General features: G+C 37.4%; 1 protein-coding gene across 1 annotated transcript; it reads left to right on the top strand.

Annotated features, from left to right (window-relative positions):
* Positions 1 to 5,772: 5,772 nt before the first annotated feature.
* On the top strand, positions 5,773 to 18,186 carry LOC140227121 (uncharacterized). Its single transcript, XM_072307553.1, has 8 exons — positions 5,773 to 5,794; positions 10,219 to 10,434; positions 10,811 to 10,888; positions 13,194 to 13,415; positions 15,088 to 15,147; positions 15,485 to 15,494; positions 16,299 to 16,470; positions 17,485 to 18,186. Exons 1-8 carry the CDS (start codon positions 5,773 to 5,775, stop codon positions 18,184 to 18,186), a joined length of 1,482 nt encoding a protein of 493 aa, XP_072163654.1.
* The last annotated feature ends 6,401 nt before the right edge of the window (positions 18,187 to 24,587 follow it).

Genomic DNA, 24,587 nt, shown 5'->3' with positions numbered 1-24,587 from the left:
CATGGCTTGTAGGATGTTCTTCAAAGATGTGTAAATAACATTCCAGACATGTGTACAATATTATAAATGAAATGAGGTGAATGTATTTGAAAATATGTTGCATATTAAGCAGGATTGAGAGTTTATCGAGAGCGAAATACTGTACCTATTCGATATCTAAGAATCAATCAATCATAATACAAGATGAATTTTATGCAGCGTTCAAGAAGCAATATACACAGGTCTATGGAAGAATGTATTCGGTTGCCTGGTTATATACCTTTGGAGTTGTCACAGAGAAAGTGAAGGAACTTTGTTAATGCTTGATTTCAGTGTGGTCCTGGTGAAAATAAAAAGGCATTGTCGTGCCCTATATAAATGCAACAATGTTGTGCAAACATACGTGGGTTGAATATTATGTGCAATAGAGTAGTGATAGAATTAAAAAGAGTAAGAGAGAAAGGTCATACAAGCTCTGATTATAACGTATAGAAGATATCGGTCATCAAAAAAGAACACAAGCTGACACAGTGTGAATGTATTCAGTCACCATGTGTTCTTTCCAGTGGGGATATTACTCTGTCAGAAATCGGTCCTATGTGCTTTTCAGCCTTATTTGAAAAGTAAGGAAATTATTAGATAAAATTATTTCGTGGGAATGGACTCCTTGAATCAAGCCATCGAGCTCTCCTTTCAACGAGCGAGAGAAAATTACTTCTTTTTTTTTTATATAAGGCTGCCGTCTGTGCGCCCTCTTTTGGCTATTAACCTGTGCTGTCCCGTAAACAGGTATTGTTACACATTATAGAAATATTACTTATTTTGCTTTAATGATCTTATACACGTTTTTTACACGTATCCTATATTTGTATTACATGTATTATTTATAATATGCACATAATATTATACAAATATACATGAACATACATACATTAATGCATGTACAATTATAAAAATACATGTATTTTTTTAAAAATCATTGAATCTTAAATGTTGACAAACATTGCAATCCATTTTGAATTGTAGTTGCCCAATTGGGCAATAAAGATACCAACAAAGTAGGTGGCTTGACAACTTTAACTGGGCAATAGAGCCCTGGAGTGTATGTGTCTGCGTTAGTGTGTGTGTGCGTGTGTGTGTGTGTGTGTGTGTGTGTGTGTGTGTATGTCGTTCTATTAAACAGTACGAGCTCATTCACTGACTAATGCACTGTAAAATAATGAACAGCTTATTACACTTGCAATAGTGTCTCAATTTTTAATGATATGGTAGTTCTTCACATTCACCATGTTTATAAAACTGACATCAATGCAGTCCAGGCAGTCTAACTTCAAAGTTTAAGTTTGTTTTTTAAAATTCAGATGAAATTCCTGTTTTCTTTCAAAGTGGCCTAAATGCAAAAACGCTTTTTCTTCAAAAGGTCCATTATCTTCCCCTTATTTTTCATCCTGTGTCCAGACTGGCTAATGATAAGATACTATCGGTTTTCCTTACCAATAAGAACCCAGCCGAGTAGAATACTCTATGCGAGTTTGTGTTATGAAATTAGTAAATTAGTAAAAAGAATAATTAGGTAAGTAGAAAAAAAAGGGTTCCATGACATTTTCTCGTGCGACTATTGCCCCAAATGAAATGACTGCATGCTACGCCAAACATAAATCCTACCCACAAACATAAACCTAACTGAATCCTTGCATTAAATTAAACCTAGAACCCTGTCACAACCGAAAAACCAACCCATTTAAGTCCTTGGATAAAATGTTCAAAGCTATTACCTAATAAACACTTTTTAACGACAACAATGAGATCAGCAGTGCAGCAGTATCAGAACATCAGCTTTCACCACAAACACTACACTAGTGATTTCACTGTCACTCACACATAAAGCTGCATACACTGCACTTTTATGACTCCGCATTACCAATCAAAGACGTGAAGTAAGTAATCATATAGGAAAGGTTCATTGCATGGAAATGATCTCGTTCTGAAATACTTTTCAAAACTGTAACAGCATCTTCTGAAGACATTATCGAAATTATAATAATTATTAGTAATATCATTGCCATCATAAAGGTAATACGGTTTAAAAAAAGAGGATTTCATACAAGTGCATTATGGGATCATTTTCGACCACTGCTAAAATTTTGGCGTGTGTAAATGTACATTTTACGAACGCGAGATGGCGCCATGTCACACAGTGTACACTCGTCGATTGTGGTGAAGTCATCTAATATTGATTATGCCATTATGGGAAAAGGTCTTTGCGGATTTAAAAATTAAAAATTAAAAATACATGTATCGTATACACCCAAAGCCCCTGCCCTTCTCAAAATGGGGGAACTTATACAAGTTCGAAGGGTTGGATGGTAACATCAATTTCTATAAAAATAGTGAATGGTCACGAGTGCAATGGTACGAGATTTCGCACGAGGTGAAAGATAGAGGCGCTCTATTCAACGAGGCGAAGCCGAGTTGAATAGTGCGCCTCATCTTTCACAGAGTGCGAAATCTCGTTCCATTGCAAGAGTAAAGACCATACACTATTTGTTTTATACAACGTCCAAGTAGATCCTTTTGGTTGGAGGATTGTTGGGTAGGTCTAAGTAGGCCTAGAAGTCTATATATGTATGAAAAATATAGCCATACTTACATGTTGATCCACTGCGATTCTCTTTCTGGCTTGTGCAATCAGTGTAGATACAGGTCACAGCTATATGTGACTAGCGCTCATACACGACGCGTCGTAAACTAGCACTACGTAGGCCTACATACGCGCATGCATGTACCGCACACGTACACCTGTGCTAGCTGCATGCGATCCTCAATATGCAACACAAAGTACATGCAGTACCGTACAATCTCGAACCGTGGAATAGAACGAAAAAAATCGAACCAAGTTGCACGCAAAAATAGAACCAAAAATTGCACGGTGCGTTGAATGGAGTACTTATTGAATATCACGTCACCAACAATCCTCCAATCAAATTACAAGGATCTACTTGGACGTTGTATAAAATGCAATAATATCATAGTGTTCGCTGTTTAACACCGCCACGATATCTTTATCATGTGGCCTGTAGCAGTTGGCCGAGATAAGTCTGTTTAAAACGTTTACATGTAGAACTAGGATCTCTTTTCTAAAGCTAATCTTCTTCTCTTCAAATTTGATATCAACGTTATATCCCTCGTTCGATGAATAAATCACTGACAATAACAAGATATCCAGAGTTCAGCCGGATATTTGAATGAACATTTCAGATATTATGGTGAAGGAGGAGAAGGAGGACTTAAAGCACGTTCTTTCAGCTTACAAGTTAATGACAATGGCATTGATTTAGACAGTACATCTAGTTCTCAGTGTCGGTCTGCAGAGAGTCCTGTACGAAACTATAGGAAATATGACACAACAGATGCTCTCTTCATACAGTTTAAACATGTTAAAGCTGTAGACAAGTTCTCCAAACCTACCAAGAATCAATGGCTATCTGTCAACTGACATATTGTTTTAATTTTCTGAAAATCAAAGGAAATAGCTAGACAAATACACACACACGCACACACACACCAAAAAAAAATAATGGTCCTGTTGGTGATTCGAATTACCCGATGTATGCCGTACCTATCTACTACATGAACAAATTAAGCTTATGTGCTTGAGCTACAGATAGATGTAAGTGGCTTTCTCGTTCTCGGGTTCAATTTGTTATAGTAAGGCTATTAGAAAGCCTCTAACGACCCATTAATCTCCATATGAAAACCTCTCGAAAAGCTATTTCCCCGATGAAATATTGATACAGAATAAATTTTCCATTGCATACTCTACTACGCTGGAAACATCCAAATGTTATGTGTAATGTGCAATTTCAGGGCTGTTAATGTAATCCTTTTATTGCATGTTCCAATGACTTTTTAGCTTTTTTAAGATATCATGTCACATAATACGCACGTGCATAAATAAATGAAGACAATCCCCAGACCTCGATTTGTCATTTGTAGTACTCACACACACACACACACACACACACAAATCAACAATGGCAATTATTACAAACATTAACACATAATGGCTAGTTCTGATAGAAGAGGTGACTTGCTGGTCATTAAATCATTCACTGAGCAATAATTACAAAATATCTTTAAGTGTCAAAAAAAATCAAATCACCCTTCCTTGCCAGGCTTCACTTTAAAATGTATTTTAAACAGTAGAATCTAGCGCGATTATTAATGCATAAAGTTCCTCAAGGAGAAAGACAAAATGATTGATACCGTACTCGACAGAGCATGGCTATATCACCAGACTCAAAATTAAAAATATTATATATTAGTGATTGAAACAGCGAGGGACAGCTTGATGACTACGCTTAGTTTCCTTTCAATAATCATATGGTTTTGCTTTCTTGAAAGCCTGGGGAATTGAAGTGAGACGCCGCAATTGCAACTGAGTGAGCAGTTTAATTGCCACTTTGCAGGGAGTGGTCGAGTACTGTAGTTGCGCAGTTTCGTCACGTCCACACTTTTCACTTTCCCCACGACATCATTAAGCGCAATCCTGCTAACAATGCCAATTTCTCTACCGGGCAAGAAGAAACTCGCCTGTGCTCTTTCTCACAGTGTGTTGCAGACTTCGCCTTAGCGACGACTCCATACAATCAAACTTGTCTTTACCTTTTCGCAACAACATTATATTACGCTGAACAAGAATAAATCAACATTTTCCACGGCTTATGACTTTGCGATCAGGGGAAAATGGCATACCTGGTGGCATGGTCACTTGGGCTCTTCATCTTTCCTACATTGTTCCTCACTTCCCTTACTCTGGAAAGTAATACGACTTGTAAGTATCCTTTATATCTATCTATTACATTTTTATCACTAATCAACTCATTTACTTTAGGATATTTGCATTTTTGGAAAAAGGAGGCAAACAGTCTTATTTTATACATAATAATATAGATACTGCCATAGATCGAAGGATTAGTCTCTACCATTTTCATCAATGTGCCATTAGGCCTACAAATAACATATTAGGTAAACTGGAATGAGACTGATTTATTTGCGGTACAGATGTCAACTTCTTTAGCGTGAATCTGAAAAATTTAAACATGAAATTAAATATACGCAAGGGTTTCTGACAGTTGTTCCCCTTCATTTCTATTTTGGATCGAATGGGGTATGGGAAGGAAGAAATAGCTACCTGAAAGAAGATTCGAAAACGTGGAGTTTATATGATACTTGAAAAAAAAATGCTAGGGTTAGAATGCTATATATTCAGTGTTCAAAGTCTAAGGTTATGTGATCATGTCACCACAGTCGAAGCAATGGAGTTGATCTTCTATTTTGTTCTTAGACAAAAGAGAATGAATCAGCGCAGCTGTATAGACCATTACATTGATACTTTGTGTGCGTTGAGGGTCAATGCTCGTACTTATCCTACATGGAATATATAAAAAAAATGAACCATTCATTTTCAATGTACCCCTTTCTGCTCTCTACGTCCCGCAGATTTAACTCTGAACTGTTCGGGAGGACCACTGGTAAAGGAGATATGGTGTGATGAAAGATGCGTCTCTAAAGGAGATAGTTGGGTTGTACAGGCGCCTCGGGGACGTCGAATTCTCACAGAAATTGAGTCTATCAACAACAAAGTTATTACTTATTATATACGTGATGAAATTACCAACAAAACGTCCCTGATATTGATTAAGGATCACAACCAATCTTCCCCTCATTTGTCAATGGCCCACCAGACGAAGATTTGGATATGGTATATATACCTACCCACTGAAGTTTACCATGACCGTAAAATGTTACGAAGGTAAGTGCCAATGATAATTACCATTATCATTTATCAAAATCATTTAATTGTCATTATATCAATATGATCATCACGTTATTCTTTACAATTTAGAAGATCTCGCACAATGATAGCTTTATATCATTTCCGCACGTATAACGGGGTTTCTCTTTCTCGACATTTTAACAATCATGTTATCATGGACTTCATTTTTAACGTTATATCACCCATCAGAATCCTCAAACAAACAAAACATGGCATATTCGTGTGTCATGACCAAGCATTTCCGCTCTTTATCATAAAGGCACGGTATAACAGCTGTTAATGTCAACAATTATTTTGATGCAAACGCAAAGTGATATAAGAATTTGTTGTCAGTAGAGAAGGAGATAGAGATTAAACCGAATGGTTAGCAAAGACTTTTTCTCAAGTGCGATTTTTACGAACTTTTATGTGAAAACAACTAGATTAACACCTGTATAGCAGTCAATGCATTATGGATGTTGATACAATTATATTAATACAATGAATAACCTACTTATACCAGAGTTTTTAAAGATGCCTTCGTTTCTACACTCGCCCTTCGAACAAAATAAATTAGTATTCGCTACCGTCATTGCATCAGTCGCCGGACTTAGCGACGGTCGTTTTTAAGCGGGAAATGAGATTATTTATTGTCTTTGACAATTTGACAATGAATATATCCTTCATTAAATATGTTTGCTTGTTGAAAACAACAGTGTGAAGTATTACATTGAACTTATTCTACCTTCAGTGACTGGAGTTCATTGAAGCACTTTAAATTAAAAAGTTTTAAGACGTTGAGTATTCATAGACATTCTGTTATGTCTTTTCATTCAATAGTATACTAGCGCAATCTCTTGGCATATATGATGAGATAAAAATATATATCAAGAATTCGCATTGGCCAGGGGTTCCAACCTATACACATCAACACTGTTGCATCCCTTGAACTGGTCCAAAATAGTGTTAATATTGGTTGATCACCTAGAGTTTGATATACGTCTACGGTTGGTCAGCATGTCCGCGACTGTAAAATAGCGACTGGCTGGTATCAGGGAGTGAAGAGTGAGCACTGTCAGTGCTGGTTGTAAATAATGTAATAGTGGCCTTGGTAATGACAGTGTGTAAAGCGCATTTTGCACCCTTAAAGGGGATAGCTAGTAACTGATCAGTGGGAATCATTAGGAATGCGGGGGATGATTGTTCCAATTCTTGTGGGATTCATTCAAGAGTACATTATATATATATATATATATATATATGTGAAAATTATTTGCTTCAGAACGGTCCCACATTCGCAAACCCTGGTCATCCGTCACTCATCCGCCATAAACCCCGAGAACCGCGTAAAACCGCTAGAAAAACGAAACATATTTAATTTTTCGTGGCGGTCTTGGCGGTTTGAAATGGACCGTGTTCAAAACGCCGTCCACCGCGTAAAAAACGGCTCCTCCGTGTTTGCACCGCAAGATCCGTGATAATACCGTGTTAACACGGCCATGAATTTTCATGCAAAAGCAAATGTTGAACTTAAAAGAGAATAATGCCTCCAGCGACACTTTGTAGCGGAGCAATAAAAAAAAAAATGGGGGGAAAAAAGCAAAGATGAACCCATAATACAAGATCAGGTCAATATTATATTGAATACTGCAGTTTCATTACTTTTTTATTTTAACACAGAGTAACACAGAAAATTTAATTCAAATTCATAAAATTCTTCCGTCGAGACCTTTTCATTGCAACTGATTGACAAATTGCCCTACATCGACGTAAATAAGCACTGAATTGATCAGTGTTTTAGTAGTAGCCATGATTTTAAAAAAATGTACGCCCATGATTTTTTTTATCATGGCTGCTACTAAAACACTGATCAATTCAGTGCTTATTTACGTCGATGTAGGGCAATTTGTCAATCAGTTGCAATGAAAAGGTCTCGACGGAAGAATTTCATGAATTTGAATAATTACGCAGTACCCGCTGCATGCTATATTAAGGATTAGAACCAACACTTGCTGTCGGGCGAAAGCTCGGTGGTCTAGCGGAAATGACGCCTGTCCGGTGATCAAGACGTCGCAGGTTTGAGTCCTGCTCGAGTGTGTACGCCCATGATTTTTTTTTTTTTTTTTATCATGGCTACTACTAACACACTGATCAATTCAGTGCTTATTTACGTCGATGTAGGGCAATTTGTCAATCAGTTGCAAAGAAAATCAAATATTCAAAAAGTTGGTAGGTTTGTTGAATAGTACATCAGTTACTTTAAAAGGGGTGTTCATAATTTTGTTAAAGCTTGATAGCTTAAAAGATGGCCATTTACGTTAACCTGTAAGTTATACACAGAAGACTTATGTTAATATTACACGTCAATTATACGTCCTTATACATGATTTTGTGCAATTTCGTTTCAAACTGACCATTGTGTTAAAAACATTTCTTTTTCAAAACCAAATGGAATATAAAACTTGTATGGAATGTGGAAAATGGAACATGAATTTTAAAAAATAGATATGTTGGGTTCTGCTTTCGTGATTATGCATGCCTTTTTGTAAGAGTGCATGTTGATACAGATATGTTGAAACTTAAGAGAGTTGAAACTTGAAAAAAAAAACACCATTATTATGTTACATGAACCTGTAGATAAACAGGGAACTACGTAGATATAGTCACTATATTCTTCTTTGATATGTATGTCTTTTTATTGACTGCTGTTAGAGATGTATGTGAAACTTAATTAAGAAAGGAAAAAAAGAGATGTTGAAACAAGCAAGTACTTGTACATCACTTGATATATGTGACCGTGCACCTCAAAACGAACATAAAGTCGCACACACTGATTTTGCGTGAGGACTGAAAATAAGTGAAACGGGTCAACCTAGCCGAACTTGACTTCTTCATATTTTCTGAAAGAGCGGGTCTTCTTTTACATTATGCTAAAATTTGGTATCATAAAACGGGCAGGACAGTTTGTTTTTTCAGCAGTTTATCTCGAACATATTGGGTAGAATAGTGTGATTAGGTGTGTCTTTAGAATCCCTTTTTCATTTCTGAAAAACCTTGTCCACACTCTTCACTTTCAACTCTAATAACTTTTGAAAGGATAGTGCTACTGCTTTAAAAGTTGGCATTAATTATGGACAGAATGTGTTAATGAGGAATGCTCAATTTCAGTTTAATCTGATAATCCCTTCATTGTTGTTACTCTGGTGGTTTACTTTCTGTTTTTTTGTCCCATTCATCGCACAGCCAGCACGGTTTGGTAAAGATTAAGCGCTTGAATAGACACTGTACAAAACTCTACTTCAGAGCCTCTTTTCTCAGTTCACACTTTTCCCAAGTTTGTGCTTTCTTTCCAATATTTAGATAGGTTAGGAGAGTCCATTTGATTTGAGTTATATATCATTTTAAAGCTTAAAGTCTGCTCTTTCAGAAAATGGTCTAAACTAAAAATTCATGTCTGGCGACTTTTTGTTTGTTTTGAGGTGCACTGTCACATATATAAACCTGCAAATGAACAGGAAATTTGTAAACTATGTTGGATTTTGCTTTGACATGTATGTCTTTTTAATGACAGTTAATACAGATATTTTAAAAGTTAAAAGAGAGAGAAAAAAAGCAGATAAATGTTGAAACTTGAAGACAATTGCTTATTGCATCACATATGTCAATCTGTAAATACACAAGGTGTTACAACGTTTGGCGATTTCTTTTGAATTGTGTGTACCTAACAAAGTAATACCTCCTTGTTGTTAAACCCATTGAAGACGAGTGAAAGGGCTCTAAATTGCATCCAACTACAAGGGCTTGGTATGGACTCCTCCACCTTTCGAGGAGATCCGTGTTACTATCGCGCCAATCCGCGTTAGCGCCGTGTTCAAAACGTCTTGAGAACGTTTAAAATCGCATTTAAGTGCTTTCCGCCATCGTTGGGACACGGTTCACGGCGGTTTGAGAACCGCCATGAACCGCCATCTAAACCGGCGATGTGTGATCGCCCCTTGCTAGTCTGGAATACGCTATGAAAGAGCTAGGTATTGTGATGACTACTGTTGTTATTATTATTGTGGTAATAATTATGATTACGATTATTGTAATTATTGTTATTACTTATATTATTATTGTTATCATCATTATTATCATTGCCTTTATTATAATTGTTGTTACTATTATCATTTTGTAAAATTTTGTATAAATTGTCGGAAGAACATAATTCTATTAATGTGATAACGATTCAAGCAAATGACATAATGTTGATTAATAACTGATTTTGGCTCATTCTTTCGACTCTGAACTCAGTGGACACTGCAATTCTGATGAAATGCACAAAAAAAAAATGCTACCTTCTATTCTGATGGTTCAATTTCACAGTTGTATAAATCATCAAAAGGCTCACTCACCTTCTGGATTTCATTATTCATTTAAAGCGTCATCATCGGTAAAGCTGATTGGCGGACCCTCTCCCCTGGAAGGCATACTGGTCCTCAGTCCAGACAGATATGTCTGCTATGATGGATTTAACGACAAAGCTGCTGAACTTGTCTGTGGAGAACTCGGCTTCCCAGCGGCAGAGGATTATTCGTCTCAGATACCTCCAAGTATCACAACGTGGAACAGAAGTCAATGGATTTCATGTCTTGATGGTAACTACAGCATTACGCATTTTTCCTTTAAAAGAATAAATGTTTACAATCATTACATAACAGATAGTCGTAAATTTCGAACGAATTTGTCATGCTTTATTTCATACTTTTGTAGGAAATGAAATGAAATAAATGAATGAATGAATGAATGAATGAATGAATGAATGAACATTAAGAAACGGGAAATTCCACGTTCCGCATAATCTGCATTTTGGCCATGCATTTCAGAGTCAAAGTTGGTATGTCCTATGTTGTTTTCGTTATCAATCGTTTTCTTCATATGCCGCTCTTCTTGTGCTGAAAGTTGGGGGACACAATGAGTTGATCAAACTTTTGCACAGTTTGCCTAAATTATGACTTCACCATCAATGCACAGGTTATATACGTCTAGAGGAGTGTCTGTCACATAGAACCGATTGTCCCAGGATGTTGACTGTCAGACTCAAATGCCGAGGTGAGATTGAATATGCTTTGAGGAAACTCTTTGAATAACTTATGAGTATGTGAATTTCTTATTCGTATGGGAGTGTGATAGTTATGTACATTTTCACTCATCACCTTAACGATGACACTCCAACAGCGGAAGGAATGTTTATATACCGTTAGAAAGATGAATTTATCTAAAGATTGATATTTTTGATAACCAAATTCCATCCGAATTTCAAGGTATAAAATGTTTATAAGTGTGATAATTTCCCCTCTTGTTATTTCCGTGTGGACATTTTTGTCTGCATGTATAGATCGAAATTCATATTTGTTTCAATTTGTTCACTTTCCTCTTTTTTTTTCATTTTGTAGGATTAGTTTTAGACAAAGTGAAGAGGGAGAAGTCAGATATTGACTATGCATAATGTATTATATAAAAAATAAAATGCTTCAGCGGGTCTCAAATTAGGCCTATGTATTAGAAAGACATTGTTAATTTTAGATCGATTTGAAGCCGTTAGATTGCATATGACTTCTGTTTCTATTTTGCATTCCAGTGTGTGGATAATCAATTATTAACCTTTTTTTACTACCATGGAGTTTATATTTCTCTATTTCAAATCACATGAGTAACAAACCAAGAGTTTAATTTATACCTCAATATTCAGTTAGATGCAACGATGAATAAATGAAGTTTTAAAAGCAAGAGTATCATTCAGAGATTAAAATATGATTCACTGGAAGAGCTATACAGTATTTCAATTTCAATTTCAATTTGAATTTTATTTTCGTATTTCTCGATGGAAAATATATGACATATAACAAAATATAATAATACAGAATGTCTAGCTGGGATACATACATGAAGAAATAGGAATACAAACATAATACATAGCGGTCGATGTGTCATTTTCAATCAAAGTAAAGGATGCAAAGAGAAATACGATGGAACCTACTAAAAAGCAAAGCTTGTTGAGTGTAGGTCCCAACAAAAGCCTAGTGTGGGGAACAGGATGAGGTGCACGGGTACAATTAAAGTATGCCAGGCTTTCGGATTATATCGGAATTCCGTCATAGCAATTACATTGCAATTGACTTCAAATTCCTTCTTTTGATAAGCACAATCTATTCCTTTTATCTATATCTTTAGTTTTTTTATGTCATGGTTGTGCCCTTCTTGCCACTGTTAGGTCATCTTTGTCTTGCATTGCATACTGTCCGTTCTTTTCTGTCACACAAATCTATCCTTGAATATTTCATTCCCCTTTATAGAAATTTACTTTTTGATTATATACGTAGTTATACATCTATTATATAATACAGACAGATATAGAGAAGTAATGACACAAATGACTAGATTAAAGCATAACTTTTTTTTTCATTTTGAACTATATATATATATATATATATATAATTATACATATTAATATATATATATATATATCATATTATTAGGTGTTATAACATGTATTATCATGATTATTTAACATAATCGTAATACCGAGATTTCTATAACAGTTGTATGACATATCTAACTTTATCAACAACAAAAAAATACTTGGTGAAATATGACTTACCAAACAAATGGAGAAAGTTATATCCTTGTAACCACAACCGTCTAAATCTACGCAGAACCTGGATATATTGGATGCTTCAAAGTCGATGGACAACAATACCTGTCTTATCTTCAGAATGAATCAGGCGTTCATTCTAACGAAATGTGTATGTCTACCTGTAAAAGGAAAGCCAAAAAATCATGAAATTGTTTTTGTACGTTAAGGAGAGGGCATGTGTTTTACATCAGAAATATATGACACTTCTATATCGGACGAAAGGTATCGTCAGGAATGGACGTGTCAAAACGAGTCACAATTTGGATCCGGCAATTCGTGTATTATTCATTTAACAGTGTGTATTATAGTAAAGAGTTTAGTGATGTGACATAAGGGAAAGACAAAGAAACGACAAACTGATTGATGATTCCAGTCAAATCTTCGTCATGCCAAGACCAACGACATCATGCAATCATCACATTCTTTAAAAATAAGTTCTGGTATTGATTCACGAATCATTGAAGCTATACCGCTGTCCATACCTGGCAATTCTATCAAGACCTGAAAACGCCAGAGTACAATACCCCCTTTTGTGTATTAGGGCGATTTATATTGTTTGTCTACATTATGTTGTAGCATAAATCATTTAAGCCCCACAACGAACGGTGCAAGAGTTAATGTGTTGACGGCAATCAATTTTTTTTTTATTCCTCTTCTTTTTTTTTCTTTTTTTGGCGATACAATGTTTCCCATTCATTCACCTTACTTCTATATTGATAGATTTTCTCGGGTTTTGTGATCATCCCGGCCCTGTGCCTAACGGTTATTGGGATTCCAATATAACGAGCTTTGGGTCTGAGATAACTCTTACCTGTTGCCAGGGTTTCATCCTCATCGGCAGCAGAACACTGCAGTGTGTGGGACTACCTGGATGGTCGACTTACTTCCCGGTTTGGAACGCGTCAGTTCCGTCTTGCCTGGAAGTCGAAAATGAAACAAGTGGTATGTCTTGCCCCCCCCCCCCCCCCCAAAAAAAAAAAGATATTGATTAAAGAATAAAAATATGGCCGTAGATATCCAATATCCGGAATAGTACAGTGGTCGATTTTCCACTAAAGGCCTAAAAACAAGGGTACGAAAAGTCAAAGTTTTTGTTTTCAGTTTCAATATATTCTGAAAGAAAGACAAAACACACACGTTTATCTTGATGACTAGGTAGCTTTTAACACATGATCGGCACGATAATACCGTCTTTTCTATACTTGGAAATTGCATTTTAGATTCATCTTCTCCGTTTTCATTGATAAAGTATGAAACCAAAACCTCAAGGATAAATCCAGAAAACGCTTGATTTCTTTAAGAAATCGAAAGAAAACAAACATTGACCGTACCCCTTTTTTTCTTACCCTATATCTAATGCCTTCATAGTATTTACTTTCGATGTATGATTCGTTCATATTCTATATAAACGACCATTAATGAGTGCACTTCAGTCAATACTTTATTTCAACTCTCCTTTTCATAATGTAGTAAAAGTAGAGGTTGCTTTTATAGTTGGAAAGCAATATCCAGTTTTAATGAGCTATCATGTCTAAAAGCTCTGGATCCCTCCTTTCATTTTTTTCCAAAGAGTCCATGATTATAACTTATTCTAGGTTTCGTGCCGTAAGGTTCCAAATCCATTTAACAGTATACTACAACCTCGTCACAAGCAAGTTCCCTTAAATCAATATAAGAGTGAAAAAGAAAAGAAAATGAAGCATGGGCCACAGTAGAGACATCTGACACCAATAGTTTAACATGTATAAAAGGGACTGTATGGTATTGTCATCTATTATAGCTCTTCTAAATAACAATTCCCGTTTCTGTCATCTCCCTTTACAGATGTTTTTGTTGTTGTTTTTGTTTTGACTGTTCCTTTTCCATATGAGAAGATGGCTGAATAGCCCTTATTCAGGCTGGTCTTCATGGGTTCTAGTTGGCTGTAAGGCGGGACCACTTCACCGGGTCAAATGCACTGCTCTCTGCGATGAATATCCGCGAATAGTCGATAGTGGTATTGTGTGGTCACTGTGTTTTCTCTCCTAAACCAAGAAAATATCTAAGCTAGAATAGCTGCATGATGTGCTGTTTTTAGCAGCTTTCAGAAGCCCTGACGGACACCCAGTATGCTTTAAAAAAGATGTCAGCCTTACCTGCGTTTGACACTATTGCTTCATATTTCCGTACACAACTAGAAAATTTGCAAGTCACATTGTTGACGCATTATTGTTTGATTTCAGAGGATGAATTTCAAGATGTTACAAACTACACAACGACAACTCCAAATACAAGCAATGCTTCAAGTAAGTATTAATCGTGCAAGCTCAGTATCGACGTATTTGTGTATGTTTGTCTGCAGTGCGTGCGTGTGTGGGTGTGTGTGTGTGTGTGTGTGTGTGTGTGTGTGAGTGTGTATTTTTAAGAAAACAGAGGAGATGAATTGCGCACATGGTGTTAACTGCCGTCATCAGTGTGAAACTGTACGCAAGTTGTCATTCCATGTTTGGTATGCAGCGGTTTGAAAAATATGGACTCCAATTGAAAAACGGATGACAATTAGTTTTCTTTAGCATTGTTTAGCATGCGCTCTACCTATGCCCATGATGTCTTTTGTTGTTGTTATTCTTATTAGGTGGAATTCATGTCACCAAAGAATTTGCATCGAAAAGGATTGTTACTACATCTACTGCAGGTGAGTTGATGACAACACTTTCAGGTCAATGTTGTTCTTCTTCCATTTTCTTTGTATCAGTCAATGGTAATCAAAAACATTGAAAATGCAATTAATGTTGGTAATAATAGATTTCGCATTGCAACACATTGACAAATTCCTTGACACCTTCTAACTGCTATATAAACATGCATCATTACCACTAGACAAAAAGTGACCTTTCACTCGATAGCCAGTGATGGTTCTAATTCCGTATATCTGCGGTTGTGTATTGCATATTTGTCAAAATTGGTGTATCTTGCGTCATGCTGCTGATGGCTCTCTAGTCTATTTGATATGGCCCCTGTTTACCAATCAGGAGGCTGGAGGTTCGAATCCCACAGAAGTACCTATGACACATGACTTTTGTCATGGCTGCGCTTCAATGCCGTGAATATTGGCATTAGTTTAGGTCGATGAAGGGAAATTAATTTTGTAAATCAGTTGCAATTATAAGAAAAAGACTGAACTAAAAAAAGTAATGATTCGAACATTTTTTTTCTGTTTCCTGATTGATCCAGTGCATAACTGATCTTCAAAATCAAGTGAAAGGTTAATAATATTGACTTAATATTCAGTTTCAGGTCCTGGGACAGACGTGAAAACATACACAATGGCGACACTTCTGTGTGTCGTTTTCATATTGCTTTTTATTTCATCCGCGGCTTGGTGCAAACAACACAAGAAAAGGTTAGTTATGCTTTAATAGTGAAATAAATGATGTGAGTGTGTGGGGTGGGATATGCTACAGACATATTTTTGTGGCGATCTGTGAGCTCACCTCATCAGCTGCATGTACATGTGTATTTAATGTAACGATCCCACAAGTCATATTTTTACCTTGTGCCTTCAAGATGATATTTGGATGTATGGCATTCGTGCTTAACATGCCTATAAAAATGATACATTTTGTTTAAAAAGATTTACATTCAAATGTATTGATATTGGAAGGTAAACTATGAAAAGAAATCATTTCAAATAGTTTTCATTATGAGGATTTTGTTGATAATATTTATGAACATTTTATGACATAGCTGTAAATTCGTATTTTTGTGTTTGATTTGCGACATATATTCTCTAAAAACCTGAGAAGAACAGTTTATTTATGGTATCATATCCTCCTTCGTCTGTAGATCATGTAGGAGGACAGAAAACTCGAGTAGATCGACTACTCACATAATACACTCAGTTAATAACGACGTTTGTACAGTGCATCGCCCTTTGCCGGATCATCCGAGAATCCAAACTGGACAAGCTACAGCTAACCACGATGGCTTTTATCACATCTGCCAGAACTCAGCAGAGGTAATCCCAATTGATTGTTACTCTCGAAATAAAGTTGCCTTTTTAAAGGCGAATTTCTCCTTTATCGAGATTATCAGCATTCAAATAAAATGTTTCTTTTTCTCTTTACAGATACCAAATAATTCAATTTAAATGTATGGTGACGTAAGGAAGATTTTGCATTTACTATATAAACAACAATAAATACTGTACCAGTTATGTTTTTGTACTATATCGCTTTGAAAGCAAAGCTGCCCGAAATATATCGTCATTGTTTTAGTGGTTGGTTTCCGAGTAATTGCCCGTTTGTTGTCACATGTCAAGACACGACAGCCAAAGGCAAAACAGGGTATTTCATGACATGTCATGAATTGCAAAGAAGAAATATGAGCTGCGTCATACTACTTTATCCAAGGATTCTTTTACAGTAAATAATTGGATGTAACTGATGAATTGGTTACCTGCTTTTCAGGGTTTCAGTCTTGTCAGTTCAAGCAGGGATATAACAGATACAAACTTCAAGTACGTTTTGATACCGCACATGGACCTTTTCATGTCCCAAGTGACCTCTTTTTAATAGTCAAACAACAAGCGCAGCAGTTTTCACAGTTCCGCAGCTACTTTCTTTGACATACTATATCAAACTAAAGAAAAAAAAATACTTAACCTGTCATACTTTGGAAATACATACGGAAAATGAATCTTGCAAATAATGTTATGAGTATTACAAAACTGTTCTTTTTAAATTTTCCCGGTAAGTTGTCATTATGATGTGTGTGTACGTGTACCTGTCTTCCTTTACACATCAACAGTGTTAGAACATTTTAGAATAAAACTTTGATAGAAATACTTCCTCTTTCATGAAAAATGAAGTTACAAAGATGTATGTCTACTTGAGGAAGGTGATTTTAATTTCAACAAGTATAACTTGCAAACATTTTGTAACCCATGTTAAGTTTCTAGAATAGATTGTAATGTCGGCAAACAAACCGATGCATCCTCATGTAATTTTTACTCACTATTTCTTCTTGACAGAATCAATCTCTTGATGCAGGAATGATCAACGATCTAGGTAACTCGAGTCAGATGAACTTTATTTCTGATGAAGACATTGTGCAGTATCAAAACGCAACAGCCAATACCAAGATAGAGCATTACATGGACATGTCAGGAACTGTGAAGAAAAAGAAAGCAAACGTCGAATTTCTTCAATCTGGGAACACCTCTGAAACTGAAAAAGACATTGACGAAAATGGTTACCCGGTTTCCAACGTAAGTCTACTCGGTGCTACTAATAACGGACCTCCGTGGAGCGTTGGAAGAGCAAAGGTTTGTGTCAACAATAGTGTCTCTTCCTTTGAAGAAACGACCAGCAGAGTTCTGTCCATCGATTCCACAGCGGCAGATAACGCAGTGAGATGTGGGAACTTTCATGGTTCAGTTTACGAAGATATTCTTTCAACTTCAGACCAATCTGCACCAATCAGAGAACCGTCACGTAAGCACGAGTACTCGACTATCGAGAGGAATAATACACGTGATCCTCTTGCGATAGGCCTGAAAGATCCTCTATATTCTGTATCAATATATTCAAGCAAGCAAAGACAAGAGCCTGAGGTGGATGAAAGTGGGTATCTTGTTATTGAAGCATATGATGGTGAAATCGTCGAAGATCGATATGTAAACATGGACAAAGTGCAGCCTACCACAACATATCTATATGAAAATGAGATTTGAAAGAGTATGAATTCTAGCATTGCTGGTAATAGTAAACAGTATTGGGCTGCTGTGATTCATTTTCACCGTATCTGGGCAATTACCCCCGAGGGCAATTACTCTCCCCCCCCCCCCCCCCCCCCCCTCCGGCTAAATACTGGTTAGTGGTAAGGTCAAAGTAAAGACTAGGGTTATGGTTAGGTTTAGGTTAAGAGTTTGGGTTAGGGTTAAAATTAGGTTCAGGATTAGGATTAGGGCCAGGGGAATGGTCCGGGGTAATTATTGTCCAGGGGCTAATTGCCCTTGACCCAATGTTCACTATTCGGTCTGGAATATAAGGCGACTATTGGGACGCTTGAAAACTCTGTACTTCATCGGTACACTTGCTTCATGGCAAAAGATCATTTTGAAACTGCTCAGGAATTCATTGTTGTATTTGTTTAGTTATAATTTACTATATTAATTTCTTATAACCATTCGCAGGAGAAACAAAAACAGAATTAGTGTTTTGAAATAGTTCTAGAATATGAGTTACGGATAGAAACAACCATTGTAAAAATTTGAATCCGTATAATCGATGTTAAGTATTGTTTAATACACTAGATGTGAATACAATGTTCTCAGACTAAACCGTCTACACTTACGGTTTACTGAGAAAAATACTGACATTTTCTTATATTTTAGACTTCATTGCAAAAAAGAAAATCATATGGTAGCATGTTTTGTGATACTACAGGCCTACACATATGCATCAACTGTGATATCTCGAACATTTTTTAAATCACTGCTCCCAAAGGTAAACAGGTCCTTTAAATGCCGATGCGGTGAAATACATGCATGAAGAGTTTAATAAATGAGATTTGTCACAGTCAAGTTTAAAGTTGGCTTCATGAAGAGAAAGATAGCGCCTTGATATAAAGAACAAGGAACGTTTTATCTCAATGTTCGAAAAAGAGAAGATATTCAAGTAATTTTCATGAATAAGCATTGACGGTCACAATGTGGAATGATGGTGTAGTTTTGGTTAAGGTTGTGATTCAGGTTTCGTTAGATAATGAGAAACCTCTTTTGAAATATGAAAGAGCATTTATTCTAAGAGGAATTCAAAGTTCATTTGGTGAAAATTGGTTTTAAAATGACTGAGACACCCAAAACAAAGCGATCCAAATGGGACCCACCTTTTATAAGGATTGCTTTGTTTTACTTTGTTTTTGGATATCTCAGCCATTTCAAAACCGCTTTTAGTCAAATAAACTTGAGTTCCTTTTAGAATTGTATGCTCTTTAACATTATAGAGTGGTTTCTAGGTTTCTCGCAAAAGGTGAAAAGCTGAATTCTCACCTCAAAAAATACTGCACCCATGGGCGTAAATCCCGGGGGGGATGGGGGGGATATATCCCCCCCTGAAATGGAGGAGGGGGGGATGGCCTGTACAATCATCCCCCCCTGAATTTTGAAGAAAAAAAAATGGAGGAAGCAGAAATGTGATTGTATCAATTTTGGCATATTGCATGACGTTTGTACGCCGGCCTTCAGACAAGTAACAGAGCTGAACAGTATTCTATCTTGTAGGAAATCGAATGCATAATTTTCTCTAGCGCTCGCTCGCTTCGCTCGCTCGCGGACATGGACATACACTGTAAGGTATGGCTCAGACGTTGACAACGTCAAATAGTGTAGGCCTACATGTAAACATGCGAAGACGAGAGTAACTTGGGACCATCTGCAAAATATGTACGAAAACAAACAAACAAACAATAACAAAACTATATTGCCATAATTGAACCCCCTCCATTTCCTGAATCATTCATGAGGAACGACAGTGATTGATAATTCAGTCAAGATACATCTATGGGTATACCCAGGGAAGATCAGGGGCGTCGAAAATATCTCGGGGGGGGGGGGAAGGGCATTTGCCCCGCCCCTACGAAAGTGTTTAGGCAGGCAAATCGTTTATCCTCCAAGCAATTTCCGAGATGAAGACAAATTTCGAACTTTCTTAATGGAATTATTGTCCAAATACCGCCAGAACTATGCACCAAATCGTTGAATTGCAATCATAAACATGCAAAAGCTCCGCTATACTGGATCCCTTTCGTACACTGTTGAGATTGACGTATATTTCCCTAATTTGTCAAAGAGTGTGCAGCATATCTTTCACTTAACAAAAGCTCCCTCATATGCAGAGGCGTCGATGGGGGGGGGGGGATGGTTCCCCATAAAAGTGGAACAAACCAAATCGTAAAAATATAGCTAAAAACGGCAGTTTTTGGGGTGTAAAATTTCAAAATTTTAAAGCTCGCTCGCTCCGCTCGCTCGCATTTAAGCGCTAAGCCATTCCCCTGATGTTGCTACCAGTGATTGACAGCAGTTGCGCCCGGTGCGCCCCCCCCCCCCCCTAATCTCCAAAGCAAAAAATATAGCTACAAATGGCAGTTTTGGGGACTGTAAGATGTCAAAATTTTTCAAGCTCGCTCTCTTCGCACACTCGCATTTAATCATTATGCCATTCTCATGATGTTGCTGCCATAAATTGCCAGCAGTTTTCGCCCGGTGCTCCCCCTTAATTTCCAAAGCTAAAAATAAAGCTACAAACGGCAGTTTCGGGACTGTAATAAGTCGAAATTTTGAAGCTCGCTCGCTCCGCTCGCTCGGATTTAATCATTATGCCATTCTCCTGATGTTGCTGCCAGTAACTGCCAGCAGTTTTCGCCCGGTGTGCCTCCCCTTAATTTCCAAAGCGAAAAAATACAGCTACAAACAACATTTTCTGGGACTGCAAAATGTCACAATTTTAAGGCTCGCTTGCTCCGCTCGCTCGCATTTAATCGCTATGGCATTCTCCTGATGTTGCTGCCAGTGATTGACAGCAGTTGTGCCCGGTGCGTCCCCTTTAATTTCCAAAGCGAAAAATATAGCTACAAATGGCAGTTTTGGGGATTATAAGATGTCAAAATTTTCAAGCTCGCTCGCTTCGCACACTCGCATTTAATTATTATGCCATTCTCATGATGTTGCTGCCAGTAATTGCCAGCAGTTTTCGCCCGGTGCTCCCCCCTTAATCTCCACAGCGAAAAACATAGCTACAAACGGCAGTTTTGGGACTGTAAGATGTCAAAATTTTGAAGCTCGCTTCACTCACTCGCATTTAATCATTATGCCATTCTCCTGATGTTGCTGCCAGTTATTGCCAGCAGTTTTCGCCCGGTGCTCCCCCCTTAATTTCCAAAGCGAAAAATATAGCTACAAACGGCAGTTTTGGGACTGTAATAAGTCAAAATTTTGAAGCTCGCTCGCTTCGCTCGCTCGCATTTAATCATTAGCGGCCATTCTCCTGATGTTGCTGCCAGTAATTGCCAGCAGTTTTCGCCCGGTGCTCCCCCTTAATTTCCAAAGCGAAAAAATACAGCCACAAACGACAGTTAGGGGGACTGTAAAATGTCAAAATTTTCAAGCTCACTCGCTTCGCTCGCTCGCATTTAATCGTTATGCCATTCTCCTGATGTTGCTGCCAGTACGAACTGCCAGCAGTTGCGCCCTGTGCGCCCCCTTAATTTCCAAAGCGAAAAAATACAGCCCAAAACGGCAGTTTTTTTACTGAAAAATGCCAAAATTTTCAAGCTCGCTCGCTTCACTCGCTCGCATTTTATTGTTGTGCCATTCTCTTGATGTTGCTGTCAGTAATTGCCAGCAGTTTCACCCGGTGCCCCCCTTAATTTCCAAAGCTAAAAATAAAGCTACAAACGGCAGTTTGGGGACTGTAATAAGTCAAAATTTTGAAGCTCGCTCGCTCCGCTCACTCGCTCAATCATTATGCCATTCTCCTGATGTTGCTGCCAGTAACTGCCAGCAGTTTTCGCCCGGTGTGCCTCCCCTTAATTTCCAAAGCGAAAAAATGCAGCTACAAACGACATTTTCTGGGATTGCAAAATTTCAAAATTTTAAGGCTTTTAATTCAAATTTAAATTTAATCGCTATGGCATTCTCCTGATGTTGCTGCCAGTGATTGACAGCAGTTGTGCCCGGTGCGTCCCCTTTAATTTCCAAAGCGAAAAATATAACTACAAATGGCAGTTTTGGGGACTGTAAGATGTCAAAATTTTCAAGCTCGCTCGCTTCGCACACTCGTATTTAATCAGTATGCCATTCTCCTGATGTTGCTGCCAGTAATTGCCAGCAGTTTTCGCACGGTGCTCCCCCTTAATTTCCAAAGCGAAAAATACAGCCACAAACGACAGTTAGGGGGACTGTAAAATGTCAAAATTTTCAAGCTCACTCGCTTCGCTCGCTCGCATTTAATCGTTATGCCATTCTCCTGATGTTGCTGCCCATATACGAACTGCCAGCAGTTGCGCCCTGTGCGCCCCCTTAATTTCCAAAGCGAAAAAATACAGCCCAAAACGGCAGTTTTTTTTTTTTACTGGAAAATGTCAAAATTTTCAAGCTCGCTCGCTTCGCTCGCTCGCATTTAATTGTTATGCCATTCTCTTGATGTTGCTGTCAGTAATTGCCGGCAGTTTCACCCGGTGCCCTCCCCCCTTAATTTTTAAAGCGGACAAAATACAGTCACAAACTGCAGTTTTGGGACTGTAAAATGTCAAAATTTTCAAGCTCGCTTGTAACAGTTTGTCAGAAATATATCACTCTCCTCCCACTTTATATTTCATGCAAAAGAGTGAGACATCCGATCCCTGTAAAGTGTGTGTGTGTGTGTGTGGGGGGGGGGGGTTACCAAGCTTCTCTCACCCCCGTCCCCCTCAAGGCTGCGCCGGTTCGGTTATGGGCTTGTAATCGTGGTGATGGTGACTATCGCCGATCATCCCCCCCCCCCCCCCACTCCTCAGTATGGATTTACGCCGTTGACTGCACCATCCCTTTAAGCTCAAACAATTTCCAACTGATCTGCAGATGTAATTGATATGTATGTTTTAATGTAAAACCCCTAGCTCGTACTGTAGATTATCAGCTGTTAAGCCATTATAGCCCTAAGATAATATTTTGCAAACATTACAACGTCGAATTTTGTAAAAGAAGAAGATATGGAAAAAAAATCTAAGCGGACCACTTAACATTTGTTCTTTTTTAATTTGGTTTGCATTGTAACACGTTTCTGTAGGACTTTTCCATGTTCTCTGCAATGTCTCATACCAAATGATGCCGATTTCTCTACGGGTAGCTAGATGATAATGTACGTAACATGCGATCCTACAACATCTTACCATCTATGCCACCATTCATAAGAAATGATTACTGATATGCAGGGTAGATGCCAGACTATAGTCTGAATATCAGCAGTAGCATAGATATCAAATGAAATAAAGAAATGTAAATATGAAAATATGTTGATTTGTATGCAATTGGTAGCTGCATCTTGTCAACAGATTATTATTTCTCATATAACATTAGAGAACCAACTGAAAGTTCCAATTTGTTTTGTAAGATTCTGATTGAATATTTTCAATTGCAATGACAATGAGAATAAAAACAGAACGAGAGTACGAGAGGCCAAAAGATTTATGCATCTTGTGATAGTGTTGCTTTTAATAGATGGCATTCCACACACTGGACTGATGCAGCCTCGATGGTGAAGTGATCATTGTTGCATTTTGCCATTCAATGTTCTTATTATTCTCATGGTGGGTTCTAAAGAAAGATAACGAACGTGATACAGTCAAAAGCGCAAACTTTGGAAATTGAGAGTACAACACATGCATATCAGTGACAAGTCACATTGTAAATTTTTCAAAGAAACAATCACTATATAATAAGCGCACCCAGATGGTATATTTGTCGTTTTTGTAAAGTGAGTATTGATACTCATAATGAAGGTGCATTTATTTCATCACAATGATGTATTACGTAAAAGGAAAACCCTCATCATTTTCAAGATTACTACAACAATGTTTAATCATCCAAAATTAAATATTCTACATTCGCTACCAAGGGGAAAACCAGTCAACTTCGGTATTGTGAAGCCCATGTTCGAAAGTGAAAGCTTTCAGTACCGTCATTAACTCATCCTGCCCATATTGTAGACGCTTGAACAATCTGTTGTGATGATTAAAGATATATCGTTCAATAATTACTAGGATGATAAAAAGATATACCTTATAATGCCCTTAATTTCCTAACATATGCGAAAGTACTAGATAAGTGATGGAAATGTTTACAGTGGCCCAAAATTATGGAATTCCCTAAAAAAAAACAATAAAAGATTCTACTAGTTTGAAATCATTTTCTATTGATTTAAAGAAATATTTTATTAGTTGATATGTACCTCATGATCAGTTTACCTGACTTGGAAATGTTGTTGTTGTTGTTATTCTTTTTTTTTCTTTGCCTTGCATCGAGAATAATACTGACCTACCCTTCGCGCTATCAAATTCTCCCCCTCCCTCCCTCTCTTTGCAGTCTCCTAATGC

This window comes from Diadema setosum, chromosome 4, assembly GCF_964275005.1.
Source record: "Diadema setosum chromosome 4, eeDiaSeto1, whole genome shotgun sequence".
In the NCBI taxonomy this organism is placed as follows: Eukaryota; Metazoa; Echinodermata; class Echinoidea; order Diadematoida; family Diadematidae; genus Diadema; species Diadema setosum.
The sequence above is the reverse complement of the archived record's forward strand: the minus strand, read 5'-3'. Positions and strand labels throughout refer to the sequence as shown.

Coding starts and splice junctions, on each gene's coding strand:
- LOC140227121 (XM_072307553.1), top strand. CDS start 5,773: ATGACCGTAAAATGTTACGAAG. Junction 10,435..10,810: donor ATGGATTTCATGTCTTGATG/GTAACTACAGCA, acceptor ATCAATGCACAG/GTTATATACGTCTAGAGGAG. Junction 10,889..13,193: donor TGTCAGACTCAAATGCCGAG/GTGAGATTGAAT, acceptor CTATATTGATAG/ATTTTCTCGGGTTTTGTGAT.